This window comes from Heterodontus francisci, chromosome 14, assembly GCF_036365525.1.
Source record: "Heterodontus francisci isolate sHetFra1 chromosome 14, sHetFra1.hap1, whole genome shotgun sequence".
NCBI classification, from domain to species: Eukaryota; Metazoa; Chordata; class Chondrichthyes; order Heterodontiformes; family Heterodontidae; genus Heterodontus; species Heterodontus francisci.
This window is the reverse complement of record NC_090384.1, coordinates 21,133,599-21,149,095: the sequence shown is the minus strand read 5'-3', so window position 1 is coordinate 21,149,095 and position 15,497 is coordinate 21,133,599. Positions and strand designations below refer to the sequence as shown.

The window sequence follows — 15,497 nt, the reverse complement described above, 5'->3', positions numbered from 1 at the left end:
ATGCTATTGAGCCACCTGTGGTGCTAAAGTCTTGGCTCTTGCTGCACTCGTCTGAGGAACCATCGCCCTCACTAGTATCCAAAATGGAAAACTGGTTAGCAAGTGAGATCGACTCGGGGCTGCTGCAGTATCTGCCTGGTTTTCTTAGACTGCCTGGCAGTCACCCATTCCCACCCTGCCTGCACATTCTTAACCTGCGGTGTGATCACCTTGCTAAACATGCTATTCACATAGTTCTCGAGTTCTGAAACCTGGAGCTCAAGCTTCTGCAGCCGGTGATGCTTCCCTCAAATGTGTTTGTCAAGGACACATGGTGTGCCCACGACTTTCCACATACCATGGAGGCACATTCCGCTCAGCGAGCTGCCCTGCCATTGAAAAAACTGGCCGCATACAACAGTATTATTAAAAGGGTCATCAGTTGGAACTCCATCTTGGGTCTGCCATTGGTTGAGATGTCTAGGACAAGTATTGCAGAAAAATTTGTGAAAGGATAGCGAACCCAGCTGTTTGCGTTTCACTGGCTACGGAACAGATCTAACAGTTCCTCCTAAATCTAGGATGACGGTCCTGTCAGTTTATCGTATATCTACTATTAATAGTTAAGGCACTACTCTGAATTCCTCCCCAAAAAAGCTAGTATGAAAATCAAAACTAGAACCTTGAAAGTTGGGGGACTGAGCACTAATGAGAAAATCTTAGGCAGCGTGTAAAGATTTTTTAAAAAAAGTTGGACATATTTATGCAAGGAATGTTCCAGCATGTTTGTGACTTGCTTCCATCATCTCCTGTAATGTTTGGTCAGTAATGATCTTGGTAATATTCTTAATTGAAAGTCTTTTAAATTTTAAACTAGCTTAATAAAGTAAGCAGCAGCTCAACTTACCAAAAAGTTTTGATCCAATCAAATGCTGCTGTCAAACCCCAAAGACTGTTTTATTTAACTGCCTTCAGTGCTATCAATGCTGTTCGAGAGTCTGCAGCTCCTGACTGAATTGAAATTGCAAGAAGTTACAGTGAACTGGGAGAAAAGAAGGGAGCATGAGAGGGTGTGCAAGAGGATGTGTCATTTGTTTCTGCTGCGTATCCCCAGGGGTACTTGCACCACAGTTTGGGAACCCCGATCTAGGCTGATGCTTCAGTGCAGTACCTGGAATGATGTATTCTTAGCAGTGTCATGTATTGAACAGACACTAAACTAAGGACCCACCTGTGGATGTTACAGATCCTGTAGCACTATTTGAAGAGTTGGAGAGTTCTCCCAGTGTCCTGAACAATATTTCCTCAACTGACACCACCAAAAGCAGATTAGCTGGTTATTTGCTTTACAGTTTATGGGACCTTGTTTTGTACTGATTGACAGCTACATTTTCATACATAAACGACAGTGACTACACTTTTCAAAAGCAATTTGTTGGATGTAAGATGCTCTGTGAACAAGTGCGATTAAAAATCCCAGCTTTTTTTTTGTTTCCCTTGTGTAGGTTGTGTCTTTATTCTTCTCTTCTCTCCTCTGGTCTCTGTTCTCCCTGTGTCCTGACTTGGATGCTCCAAGGAGACGTGTGGCTGGTTGTCTGGCTCCTCGTGGGTTTACTGTCCTCCTGACAACATAGCCACCGAAAATGGAAGTTTGACAAAGTGAAACACTTCATCTACTTAATTGAAATAGCCCTCTATAGTTGTGCAGCTGACTGCAGATTCCCTACCTGGTCCTGTGTGTTTGTGACACTTCCCCTCATTGTTCTATCTTGGTGACCTTTTTCAATGATCTCAGGCATCCACATATTTCCTTAACTGCTCTTCAGATGGGCAAATAACAACAGTTTTCTGTTTCCGGAGTTTCTCATGGGACATTGCCAGTACGTACAGCTGCAGGTAGGTAGTGTTTACTGCTTTTCATATTTGTTGTGAAAACTTCTTTTTTGAGAGTTGCTCCAGTTGGGTTGCCCTATGGTTATTGTCCTTAATATTCTGCAGTAGATTCCCACACAATTCCCTGTTCACTGGGGTCTACTGACTGTTGAGAACACCTGTGTGCTCTCCTGCCTGGGGTGTACTTTTTGGGGTGGAGGAGGGCAAGGAATGTAGACCATGTCCTCCCTGTCAACGTTTAGGACGTGTTGCACCGGGGGCAGCCCCTGCAACTCTGGGTGTGCCGCACCATGCTAATTACTGGAATAGGGAATGCTACACCATGACAGTCACAGCAGAAATGATGTGGATGGTGTTGTCTGGCAGTGTGGGTGGGATTGGTGAGGGGGTGTGTTGGAGAGAACCGATGATGTGGGGTTGCTACCAGTTGATTCTTTTTTTCATGTTTGTTTGGTTAAACCTCTGGCGTTCACAAGGAACATAATAATTGTAAAGCCTATATATCACACTAGCAGGACACTATTATAATATCCCAAATTTATATTACCTATGTGTAGTGAGTGATTCCTTGGCCTTTAGCCCCATTTCAGTTGGCCATGACACTTGGTCTGACACCTTGTCATAGAGTTATACAGCACAGAAACAGGCCCTTCGGCCCGTCGTGTCTGTGCCGGCCATACAGCACCCAACTATTCTAATCCCATATTCCTGCACTTGGCCCGTAGCCTTGTATGCTATGGCGTTTCAAGTGCTCATCTAAATACTTCTTAAATGTTGTGAGCATTCCTGCCTCTACCACCCCTTCGGGCAGTGCTTCCAGATTTCAACCACCCTCTGGGTGATCAAATGATTCCTCAAATCCCCCACTAAACCTCCTGCCCCTTACCCTAAATCTATGACCCCGGTTCTTGACCCCTCCGCTAAGGGAAAAAGTTTCTTCCTATCTAACCTATCAATGCCCCTCATAATCTTGTACACCTCAATCATATCTCACCTCAGCCTTCTCTGCTCCAAGGAAAACAACCGCATCCTTTTCAGTCTCTCTTTATAGCTGAAATGCTCCAGCCCAGGCAACATCCTGGTGAATCTCCTCGGCACCCTCTCCAGTGAAATCACATCCTTCCTATAGTGTGGTGACCAGAACTGTACACCGTACTCCAGCTGTGGCCTAACTGACGTTTTATACAGCTCCATCATAACCTCCCTGCTCTTATATTCTATGCCTCGGCTAATAAAGGCAAGTATCCCATATGCCTTCCTAACCACCTTATCTACCTGTGCTGCTGCGTTCAGTGATCTATAGACAAGTACACCAAGTTCCTTCTGACTTTCTGTACTTCCTAGGGTCCTTTCCCTTGCCTTGTTAGTCCTCCCAAAATGCATTATGTCACGCTTTTCAGGATTAAATTCCATTTGCCACTGCTCCGCCTATCTCACCAACCCATCTATATCGTCCTGTAATCTAAGGCTTTCCTCCTCACTATTTATAACATCACCAATTTTCGTGTTATCTGCGAACTTACTGATCATACCTCCTATATTCACAGGCTTCCACTCGCAAAAACAACCCTTGACCATTATCCTCTGCCTCCTGCCACTAAGCTAATTTTGGATCCAAATTGCCATGGATCCCATGGGCTCTTACCTTCTTAACCAATCTCCCATGCGGGACCTTATCAAAAGCCTTACTGAAATCCATGTATACTACATCTACTGCTTTACCTTCATCTACACATTTAGTTACCTCCTCAAAAAATTCAATCGTTAGTTAGACACGATCTCCCCCTGACAAAGCCATGCTGATTAATCCCTACTTCTCCAAGTGGAGATTAATCCTGTCCCTCAGAACTTTTTCCAATATTTTCCCAACCACTGATGTTAGACTCACCGGCCTGTGATTATCTGGTTTATCCCGACTACCCTTCTTGAATAATGGTATGAGAGGATTTGAAAATTTGTGTCAGAGCCCCTGCTATCTGCTCCCTTGCCTCACATAACAGCCTGGGATACATCTCATCTGGGCCTGAGGCTTTATCCACTTTTAAGCCCGCTAAAACAGCTAATACTTCCTCCATTTCAAGGCTAATTTGTTCGCGTATATCACAATCCCCCTCCCTGATCTCTACACCTACATCGTCCTTCTCCATCGTGAACACCGATGAAAAGAAATCATTTAAAACCTCACCTATGTTCTCCGGCTCCACAGAAAGATTGCCACTTTGGTCCCTACTCTTTCCCTGGTTATCTTCTTCCCCTTTAATATACTTACAAAACGCTTTGGGATTTTCCTTTATCTTGCCCGCCAGTGTTTTTTCATGTCCCCTCTTCGCTCTCCTAATTACTTTTTTTTAAGTGCCACCCTACATTTTCTATATTCCTCTAGTGCGTCCGCTGTTTTCAGCGCTTGGGATCTGCCGTAAGCCTCCTTTCTTTTTTTTCCTAATCCAATCCTCTATATCCCTTGACATCCAAGGTTCCCTGGACTTGTTGATCGTACCCTTCACCTTAACGGGTACATGTTGGCTCTGAACTCTCACAATTTCCTCTTTGACTCCCACTGATGTGCTGTAGACTTTCCTACAAGTAGCTGCTCCCAGTCCACTTTGGCCAGATCCTGTTTTATCATATTGAAATCGACTTTCCCCCAATTCAGTACCTTTTATTTCCGGTCCATCTTTGTCCTTTTCCATAACTACCTTAAATCTTACAACGTTATGGTCACTTTCCCCGAAATGCACCCCCACTGACACTTCTACCACTTGACCGGCTTCATTCCCTAGGATTAGGTCTAGTACTGCCCCTTCTCTTGTAGGATGGTGTTACGGAAGATGACCTGGTTTGCCATAGTTTTATTGAGACATGATCTTCAGTTTGTTTAACATAATTCTTGTGTACATATAACATACCTTGGCTATTAATTCAGGCAGGTAATTATGTGGCTAACAGTTGATGCAATAAATAGAAGCCAAGGCTATCTATAAAAGCTGGTTTATATTGTGATTGTGAGCTCCAATCTGAGTCCTTTACCGACTCCTACCTCCAGATGTTGAAATACTTTATCATATTGGTTAATTGGATTGCTGTCGCTTGCTAAGTGAACATGTTCTCCTTTTTAAAAGGAATATGTGCGGCTGCTGCAGCCCTGGTGTGAGATTAATGTTGGCTCGCGACGTTTTGTACTTGGACAGTGTTACCTGGTCACAGGCGAAGGACAGAAGGTAAGATAGTGATGATGATGGACAAGGAATGTTCTTTCAGGTTCCCCTGTTGATGCTTTCATCAGCAACAATTGTTGCTTTTTTCTCCTTCTGTAATTTCAGGCATTGGATTTCTTGCCATGAATTTTTAGGGCGGCACAGTGGTTAGCACCGCAGCCTCACAGCTCCAGGGACCCGGGTTTGATTCCGGGTACTGCCTGTGCAGAGTTTGCAAGTTCTCCCTGTGACCGTGTGGGTTTCCGCCGGGTGCTCCGGTTTCCTCCCACAGCCAAAGACTTGCAGGTGATAGGTAAATTGGCCATTGTAAATTGCCCCTAGTGTAGGTAGGGAATATGGGATTACTGTAGGGTTAGTGTAAATGGGTGGTTGTTGGTCGGCACAGACTCGGTGGGCCGAAGGGCCTGTTTCAGTGCTGTATCTCTAAATAAATAAATAAACTCCTTGTGTCCCACAACACCTTTATTAAAAACCAAGGCTTATCTGCTGGAAATTGAGAAATTAGGCGCGCTCCTGATTCTGGCATTTAGAGTGGGTGCGGGAACGGTGTCCTGACGCTGGCTCGTTGAGCAGGGATACAGTGGGATGGGGATCACTGTCCTGGAACTGTGTCAGTGAGCAGGGGCACAGTGGGATGGGGATCTGTTTTCTTCTTTCATTCCCTTCTCATAAGTACAAAGTGACAGAGCTGATTCAAAGCTCTGTCCTGCCTGTATGAAGTGCCAAGTCATGAAGCTGGTTTAGTGATCTGTCCATATCTTTGCTTTGTCTCTCAGGCTCTGGAGTGTTTCTGTGATGTTGCTGCAGCAGTGGGTAGGGAGGAATTCCTGGAAAGACTGATCAGAGTGGAGGATGAAGAAGCTGCCTCCAATCCGAGGGTGCAGTATTACAATAAGGTGCGTACTGTGCTGAAGTTGGGATGCTGACCTAGTCCTGTGCCAGTGGCAGGACTACTTATCAAGACAGGGTGCAGAGGTGAAAATGGGCAGTATCTGACTTTAAGGACAGGATGGCATTGGGCCCTTTTTAAGCAACGAGATAACCTAGAAGTCTTGTATAATAAAAACAAGAAACGCTGGAAATACTCAGCAGGTCTGGCAGCATCTGGAGAGACAAGCAGAGTTAACGTTTCAGGTCAGCGACCCTTTAGAAGTCTTGTATAGTTCTTCCTGTCCACAGCCCTTACTTCCTCTAGTCATAATTTTTGATCACACTTGCATTACGTTTTTCCTCCCACAGTAAATAACTAACATTTTCCACTTGATTTTCCTGTGCCGACTCTCATGATTACATGCTCTGGCCCTGAGGTAGCAGATCGCATTATTGAGAATAATATGAACGATGGCGACACCCTCTACTCCAGCAGGTGTTTTTGGCTCCTTTTCACCTGATTGGCACACTATTTTTTGCTGATCTATGGATGTTTCTATCAACCTATTTATCAAATGTCCAAATCCAATTTTCCAGGGAACTTTGCAATCCACTACTGCTCCGAAATATTCCTGAAGTGTTGGAATGTGTAAATGGGCTGTCCCTGGGGTGATGTAAACTTCAGGCTTGGGAAATATTCCATTTAATTTATTAACTCTCCACTAAAGTAGATTAACTATTTTTCCAGCTTTTAGGGTGAGTTGATGCTATACATGTTTGAGTTTTTGTGAACATTTATTTTTGTAATATCTAACTGGAACTACTGGGACACCCAGTCCAGGTTGATGCAGTGCAATTTATGCTTCTGAAGGATGTGTTTCTCATTTATATAGATATATTTATAAACTGTATATTAAACATCTTTGCTTGGTGTTTCTGCGAGGTTGCACTGGTTTTTTTCAGTGCAATTCACCTGAAATCAGCCAAACTGGCACAAAAGATCGAGGAATATCAAGCGCAAATTGGTTTCTGCCGATCGGTTTCTGATCTAGTTTAGAACAGTGTTAGGCTGGAAACGTCGTGCTGCATCCATAAAACTGACCATACTCCCTACTGCCAGTCGAGTTTATCACCAGGGTTATTTTGCACTAACTGTGCCTGTTTTTCATCCTTCGAGAAAGTTCCTACAATTAAGCTGTTTCTTCAGGTGCAAAAACAATAATAGACAGCTTTTAAATATAAGGCAAAGGGCTACTGTAAATCGATATAATTAGTAAATAGTGTGTATGGTTTTTATAGTCATTTCCTGTTTTTTAACATCGGATCACTCATAGGTAGTGGACTGGACACTCTTGGTTTAAAAAAATATTTTTTTTTGTGATGAACCCATTTTCAGCTGCACCAGGTTATCTCTCTTAAATACATCAATAATATTTTTTAATGAAATAAAAGTAATTATATTCTAAAACCCTACCTGATTGATTGTGCTGGTTTGTGGCCAATTTTATGTTCATCGATGTGCAAACTCATTCGCACAGAAACTTGAGCAAAGAATTAACTTCTGAAAACTAGTGCAATTTGTGCCCAGGCTGTAGATTGTGTTCAAAGCAGGAAGCTGCCCCTTTGTGTCTGCATATATCTCCTGCCAGCTTTTTTCAATTAGAAGTTCCAGCTTCTAATGAAATTGCTGTAATTATACACTTGTCTCCCTGCTCCACAGTGCCGCCACACTGGGGAGAGTGTTATTACAATATGACATGATTACATGGACTATTCCTATTGTTAAGGATACAAGATGGATGGCTGGACTGCCTGACTTTAAAGTGGGACTTGACTTACACTTGTGTGCTGTGGTCTGAAGACTGCACTTTGTCACAACATCCTGTGTGCAAAGCACAAGAGAGCAACTGTTATATTGTTTCAAAGTCTTGTGTAGGGCACGAATTTTCTGACAACAAACTTTACTTCTAATAACATTTCCCATTTTAAAATGCACCGTCGCCACTTCCTTCAGCTTTCATGATAGAATTGCAGGCTCGTACCCAAATCTGTTATATGTCTGCGTATCTCTCTCTCTCTCTCTCTCTCTGTGGCGCTCGCTCACTCGCGCTCTCTCACTCTCACTCATATATATTTATCAATTGACCATGCATGATATCAGCAGCAGAGCACTGAGCCCAAACTCTTGTGTTCTGCTCATTTCTAGGTCCTGCGATTACTGGAAGACATGGGATTGCCAGAGCTTGTCTTGCAGCTGGCAGCAATCGCGGTAACTGAGGCGAGGGATGACTGGAAGATTCTGGTATGTAGCCTTTTCAATTCTTCTTTGGTCATAACTTGTACACTGCTAGTGAAGGATGCACCCCTGACCTATGGCTTTTCTTCAGTACAGTTTCTTTGAATGGGAGAGATGCAGCATCCTCACCAGAGGTTTGAAGTCAATGTTGTGTCTTTGAATTGGATTTCAGATTACTGAAAGTTCCCTGAAATTCTAAAAGCAGAGACTGAGATGAGGGATGTGTTTTGTACTTGCGGATCCCCATGTTTAAGTCCTGTCCTTGATCAAGGTGATGTGGTGGAAGGGTAGAGCAGAGACTGTGGTGTGTGTGGGTGTGACTGCAGCCTGGGTTTCTGATTTCTTGGATAGCACTAGGGTTTGATGCAGCTTGTAATAATGATTTCCTCCCTTGGAGATCAGTGCCCATCCGCATTAATCACTGTGAAAGTATGTGTGGATGTGAATGTGACTCTGCTTGTGGGGTAGCCCTGGGGAATGATGAGCCCTGAAATGGTGATACAAGCAAAACACTGGGTGCTGAAAATCTGCAATAAAAACAGACAAAGCTGGAAATACTCAGGCCGGCCAGCATTTGTGGAGAGAGAAACCGAGTTAATACTTCAGGTCGATTTAACTTCTCCAAGCTCTGATGCAAATACAAAAATTGGGAAAGCAGGGAGGAAAAATCAGAAGGGAAGCTCTGTGGAAGGCAAAAGGGATTAAATGACAAAATGGATGATGGGGCCAGGCAAAAGGGGGGATGGTAATGGGATGAGTAAAGAAACAAAAGATGTGTCAAGAAGAGTTGTTAATGACAACAGTAGGATAATTATCAGCACCTACTGTCCCAGAGGAATGTTGAGCAGTGATTATGATCTGAGGTTATTTGAGTCAGTGTTCAGCCTGAACGGCTGTAAAGTGCCTAATCGTAAGTTGAGGTGGCGTTCTTTGAGCTTCCATTGAGGTTCATCAGAACAGCATGGGAAGCCAAGCACAGAGTTCAGAGTGGGCTGGAGAATTAAAATGAGAAGCAACCAGAAGCTCAGGTCATGTTTGCGGATTGAACAGAGGTGTTCAGCCAAAGCAATTATCCAATTTGCGTTTAGTCTCCCCAGTGTGTTGAGCTGCAATTACAGTACACTAAATTGAAAGAAGTAGAGTAAGGACCCTGGATGGTGGGAAGGGAGGGAGGGCATTGTCCCTTCAGAATGCTGAGAGGGGAGGATGTGTTTGGTGACATCGTACTGGAGTTGACTGAAATGGCGCAAGATGATCCTTTTGGAGGCTGGTGGGCTGGAAGTTGAAGACAAGGGGGAGCCCTATTGTGGCTCTGGAGAGAGGGAAAAGGGTGAGGAAAGAAGTATGGGAAACAGGACGGACACAGTTCAGGGGCTTGGCCAACCATGGTGGAGGGCAATAACTCAATTGAGGAGGAACAAAGACCTATCAGAAGCACTAATGTGGAAGGTGGCATCATTAAAACAGGTGCAACGGAGAAACTGGGAAGCAGGGTGGGAAGAAGTGTATTTGAGGCAGCTGTGGGAGTCGGTAGGCTTAAAATAGCCTATCTTCAGAAATAGAGACAAAGAAGTTGAGAGTCAGATATGAACCATGTGATGGTGAAGGAAGGGAAATTGGAAGCAAAGTTGATGACATTTTCCAATTCAGAGTGTTACAACCAAGGCAGGAGAAATGCACTGTCAATTCAGTCCCACTGCCCCACAGGTCACAGAGTATCAATAAAGTTTCCCACCTATCGAAGAATAGCTAAATTAGACACTCCTATTTATCCCCCAGAATAAAACACACCAAACCAGGTTTCTTTTAACAGCAACAACAGCATTAACTATTTATTAGAAAAGAAATAATAAGTCTTAACCACTATTGAGATAAATCTATATATATGAAATGCTCCTTAGCCCTCATGCACACACATACATTCAAAAAAAAGGTTAACCGGGGAAACAGGATTTTGGTTTACAGTTGTTTCTTAGGAATAGAAGGAATGATAAAAATAAATGAGTTTCACATTTTGGTAGGCAATCTTCGGTTGGGTGAGGTATCCTTGAGTCGAATAGTTGGATGCTACTGGAAATCTCTCCAGGTGAGGTTGATGAGCAGTCTTTGGATAGGCGTTCAAGGCAATTCCACTATAGCAGGCGTCTCACAGGTCTTCCAGCAGGGGTGCAGTGACCGGTCTGCTCAGGACTCACAGCAGCAGTATAGCAGTAGAAGCTTTCTTCAGGTTCTAGAATTTCCCAAAACACAGGAGGCAACAGTAACCACACTGGATGCAGGAATTCTTCAGAGACAGGAGGCAATAGGAATCTGCCACCTTCCCAATGTAGAATTTCTTTTCAAGAGATGATTTACTGAGAGAGGTCTTTTTCTCTAGTCTCCAGGCAGGTCAGGTCTAAGTTTCAAATGCCTGCTCTTTGTCCAACTCGCTGGTTTTTAAAAGTCCAAAGTGAAAGCAAAAAGCCTTCCTCAGCCGATCATTGACCAGACAGAGTATCTCCTCCGTCATTCAGAGTGTTGCTTTGAGGAGGTTTAACCCCGAGCTGGCTTCTTTGAAACTATTATTGTGTACAAAGTCAACATCCAAAAATTCCAGCTATTTGCAGGTGTCCAAATCCACTGAAAATCCTTCCAGTTTTTTTTAAACGCACAAAATTATAAGATTTTAGTACAAAAATAAAACCTCTTGTAACGAGTGAAAACCGGAAGCGACACCAATACAGCTATCAATGTACTGGAAAAAGAGGTGAGGGAGTGGACATGAATAGGACTTAAACAGTGAGTGTCCCATGTATCCCACATAAAGACAGGCATAGCTAGGACCTGCAATAGCAGGTGTACCTAAAAATGAGGCGCCAACCTGTTGGGGCTACACCACAGGATGATATGAATGCTAAACAACAGAAGTAGCATGGTATAGACAGAGTAATCAGGGAACTGAGTGCTAAAGTTGGGAATTTAGTGAAAGTTTGAATTCGGTGCAGAGGGGGAAAGAGGTGCTGCTTTTTTTTCTTTTTGTTTTACATCCATGAGCTGGTGAGTGTTCTTTTGTCTTCAGGCTAGGAGACTGTACCTTGCTATTACTTCATGAAATTTGTAACTAGTGAACTAATCAGATAAATAAGGATAGACCGACATGGCAGGACAGGTGGTGTGCCCCAACTGTAATGTGGGAGTTTGTGGAAAGCGTTGTGATCCCAGCCAACTATATTTCAATGGTAAGTGTCTGCAGCTTGAGCAACGTCGGCTTAGCGTTGTTGAGCTGGAGTCGAGCTGCAGACCTTGTGGGGCATCGGGGGTGGGGGTTAGAGTTACCTGGACACTTTGCTCTGAGATAGTCGCGCTCTTTAGATTAAGTAGAACTTTGGAGTTGATCAGGGACAGGAGGGTGTGCCTGTGGGTCAGGCAGGTATGAGGATCCAGGACGTAGTGGTGGAGGAGCCTCAGCCCTCGAGTTTGATAAGTATGAGGTACTTAGTACCTGTATGGATAGTTAAAAAGGACTGCAGTGTGGATAACACCATGGTGCAGGAACCCATTCAAGGGGTAGGAATGAACAGGAATGTGGTAGTGATCGTGGACAGTATAGTCAGGAGAACAGATACTGTTCTCTACAGCCACGACCGGGAGTTCCAAAGGTTCTCTGGCCTGCCCAGTGCCAGGGTTAAAGACATCTCCCCATGGCTGGAGAAGAGCTTGGAGTGGGAGGTGGAGGATCCAGTTGCTGTGGTCCACATAGGAACCAATGACATAGGTAGAACTAGAAATGCTGTCCTTCTGAGTGTTTGGGAAGTTAGCATCCAAATTATAATGCATACCCTCCAAGGTAATAATCTCTGGTTGATCCATCTCGGTCTCCTCCTGCAGTTTCCAGCATCACAAATACCAGTCTTCAGCCAATTCGATTCACTCCACGTGATATCAAGAAATGGCTGACTGCACTGTATGCTGCAAAGGCTATTGGCCCTGGCAACATTCCAGCAATAGTACTGAAGACTTATGCTCCAGAACTAGCCACGCCCTCTAGCCAAGCTGTTCCAGTACAGCTAAACACTGGTATCTACCCGACAACGTGGGAAGTTGCCCAGGTATGTCCTGTGCGCACAAAGCAGGACAAATCCATCCCGGCCAATTACCGCCCTGTCAGTATACTCTCCATCATAAGCAAAGTGATGGAAGGGCTAGTCGACAGTGCTTTCAACCTGCGCTTGCTCAGCAATAACCTGCTCACTGACGCTCAGTTTGGGTTCTGCCAGGCCCACTCAGCTCCTGACCTCATTACAGCCTTGGTTCAAACATGGACAAAAGAGCTGAACTCAAGAGGTGAGGTGAGAGTGACTGCCCTTGACTTCAAGGCAGCATTTGACCGACTATGGCATCAAGGAGCCCTCGCAAAACTAGAGTCAATGGGAATCGGGGAAAATTCTTTGCTGGTTGGAGTCATACCTAGCGCAAAGGAAGATGGTTGTGGTTGTTGGAGGTCAATCATCTAAGCTCCAGGACATCACTGCAGGAGTTCCTCAGGGTAGTGTCCTCGGCCCAACTATCTTTAGCTGTTTCGTCAATGAACTTTCCTCCATCATAAAGTCAGCAGTGGGGATGTTCGCTGATGATTGCACAATGTTCACCATTCACAACTCTTCAGATACTGAAGCAGCCAATGTCCATATGTGGCAAAACTAAGACCACATACCGGCTTGGGCTGATAAGTGGCAAGTAACATTCGTGCCACACCAGTGCTAGGCAATGACCATCTCAAACAAGAGAAAATCTAATCCTCTCCCTTTGATGTTCAATGGCATTACCATCACTGAATCCCCCACTATCAACATCCTGAGGGTTACTGTTGACCAGAAACTGAACTAGAACAGCCGCATAAATACTGTGGCTGCAAGACCAGGTCAGAGGCTAGGAATTCTGAGGCGAGTAACTCACCTCCTGACTCCCCAGTGCCTGTCTACCATCTACAAGGCACAAGTCAGGAGTGTGATTGAATACTCGACACTTACCTGGATGGGTGCAACTCCAACAACACTCAAGAAGCTCGACACCATCCAGGACAAAGCAGCCCACTTGATTGGCACCCTATTTGCTACCTTCAACATTCACTCCCTTCAGCACCAACGCACATTGGCAGCAGTGTGTACCATCTACAAGATGCTTTGCAGCAACTCACTAAGGCTCCTTCGATAGCACTTTCCAACCCCGCGACCTCTACTACCTCGAAGGACAAGGGCAGCAAATGCATGGGAGCACCACCACCTGAAAGTTCCCCTCCAAGTCACACCATCCTGACTTGGAACTAGTTTGCTGTTCCTTCACTGTTACTGGGTCAAAATCCTGGAACTGCCTTCCTAACAGCACTGTGGGTGTACCTACACCCCAAGGACTGCAGTGGTTCAAGAAGGCAGCTCACCACCACCTTCTCGAGGGCAGTTAGGGATGGGCAATAAATGTTGGCCAAGCCAGCGATGCCCACATCCCATGAATGAATAAAAAAAAATGAAAGAATTAATCATGCAGCCGAGAGTGGTGTGGGAAAAAAGGCATTTTGATTTTATAGGGCACTGACACCAGTATTGGGGAGCCTTTGTGGTGGGCTCCAAGGAAAGTAGGCTGCGTTTAGTATCCTTGTGAATCATAATACTATTATTGATAGATCTTTAATCTAAAAGGGGAGGGGGTCAGGTGAAGGGAAATTTGTAAATCTAAAGAGAAAAGTTGAAATAATAGACTTGTCATGATTTGGATAAAGACACGCAGAATGAGACAAGAAGGAACAGAGAGTTTAATGGTAATAGTGCATTAGCGAATAAGGTCCGTGCAAAGAACAGTGGTTTTAAAACAAAAAGGCTCTTTTTCTAAGTGCACAAAGCATTCGTACAAGATAGACGAACTAGTGGCACAAATCGAGGTAAATGGTTCTGATATAAAAACAAGAAATGCTGGATTCACTCAGCAGGTCTGGCAGCATCTGTGGAAAGAGAAGCAGAGTTAACGTTTCGGGTCAGTGACCCTTCTTCGGAACCGAAGGGTTCCGAAGAAGGGTCACTGACCCGAAACGTTAACTCTGCTTCTCTTTCCACAGATGCTGCCAGACCTGCTGAGTGAATCCAGCATTTCTTGTTTTTGTTTCAGATTTCCAGCATCCGCAGTATTTTGCTTTTATTTAAATGGTTCTGATATGATCGCCATTACAGAGACATATTTGCTGGATGATTCACGTTGAGAAATAATCCACGATACACAACATTTTGAAAAGACAGTCAGAATGGAAAAGGTGAGCAGCAGCCCTGATAAAGGATGACGTAAGGACAGAAGATCAGGAAGTAGAATCAGATTGGGTGGAGAATTGCAACAATAAGGGTGAGAAAAAAATGGTGGGAGTAGTTTATAGGCCCTCTAACAATAGTAATACCGTTGGACAGAGCATTAAGCAAGAAACAATTGGGGCTTGTAACAGAGGCAATGTGGTAATCATGTGGACAAATCAAATTGGCAAAAGTAGCCTGGGAGATGAGTTTGTAGAATGCTTTCATGACAGCTTCATAGATTAATATGTTGTGGAACCAACTCTAGACAAATCTATTTTATATCTTGTGTAATGAGGCAGGGTTAATTAGTAATCTCAAAGTAAAAGATCCTCTGCAGGGGAAAAAAGTGATCATAATGCAATTGAATTCCATATTAAGATTGAGAGTGGCATACTTGAGTCCAAAACAGGAATCTTAAACTTAAAGCCAGTTACATAAGTATGAGGGGAGAGCTGGCTCAGGTTTAGTCGCTAAATAGACTGAAAGGTGGAAAACATTTAAAGGAATTGATTAAACAAAAATACATTCCATTTTAATACAAAACTAAGTGAGAAAGTAATGGGGATCTCCCTCCTGAGGGCAGTGCCTACCCACGTTGGTCATAGTGATGGTGAGCGTGTATGTTGGTGTGACTGTGGTACTGGGGATTGTTAAATCATGTAATGGTGATATCTCCCTCAGAGGGCAGTGCCTACCCATGTTAATCACTGCTTTCCTCTCAGGCCGCACTGTGGACGAAGATTTTCAAGCATCACTTGGACCTGGGCCACAACCATCAGGCTTATGAGTCACTAACACAGAATCCGGACACCAGCAGGTGAGCGAATGGAACGTGCGCTGTTGGCACCATCCCCCTCTCAGTGAAGTGATGAGCTGGCATGCTGTGATGTTGAGTTCAGTATTGTTAGCATTATTTGAAGAGTTGTTAGC

The 15,497-nt window shown here is 44.2% G+C and overlaps 1 protein-coding gene across 1 annotated transcript in view; it reads left to right on the top strand.

Annotated features, from left to right (window-relative positions):
- Positions 1 to 15,497, top strand: part of nup160 (nucleoporin 160) — a 115,189-nt gene that overhangs the window by 57,432 nt on the left and 42,260 nt on the right. The window contains exons 21-25 of the mRNA XM_068045911.1: positions 1,806 to 1,875; positions 4,992 to 5,090; positions 5,864 to 5,983; positions 8,164 to 8,259; positions 15,290 to 15,384. Of these exons, the coding sequence (XP_067902012.1) occupies positions 1,806 to 1,875; positions 4,992 to 5,090; positions 5,864 to 5,983; positions 8,164 to 8,259; positions 15,290 to 15,384 (480 nt within the window). The remainder of the gene's footprint in view (positions 1 to 1,805; positions 1,876 to 4,991; positions 5,091 to 5,863; positions 5,984 to 8,163; positions 8,260 to 15,289; positions 15,385 to 15,497) is intronic.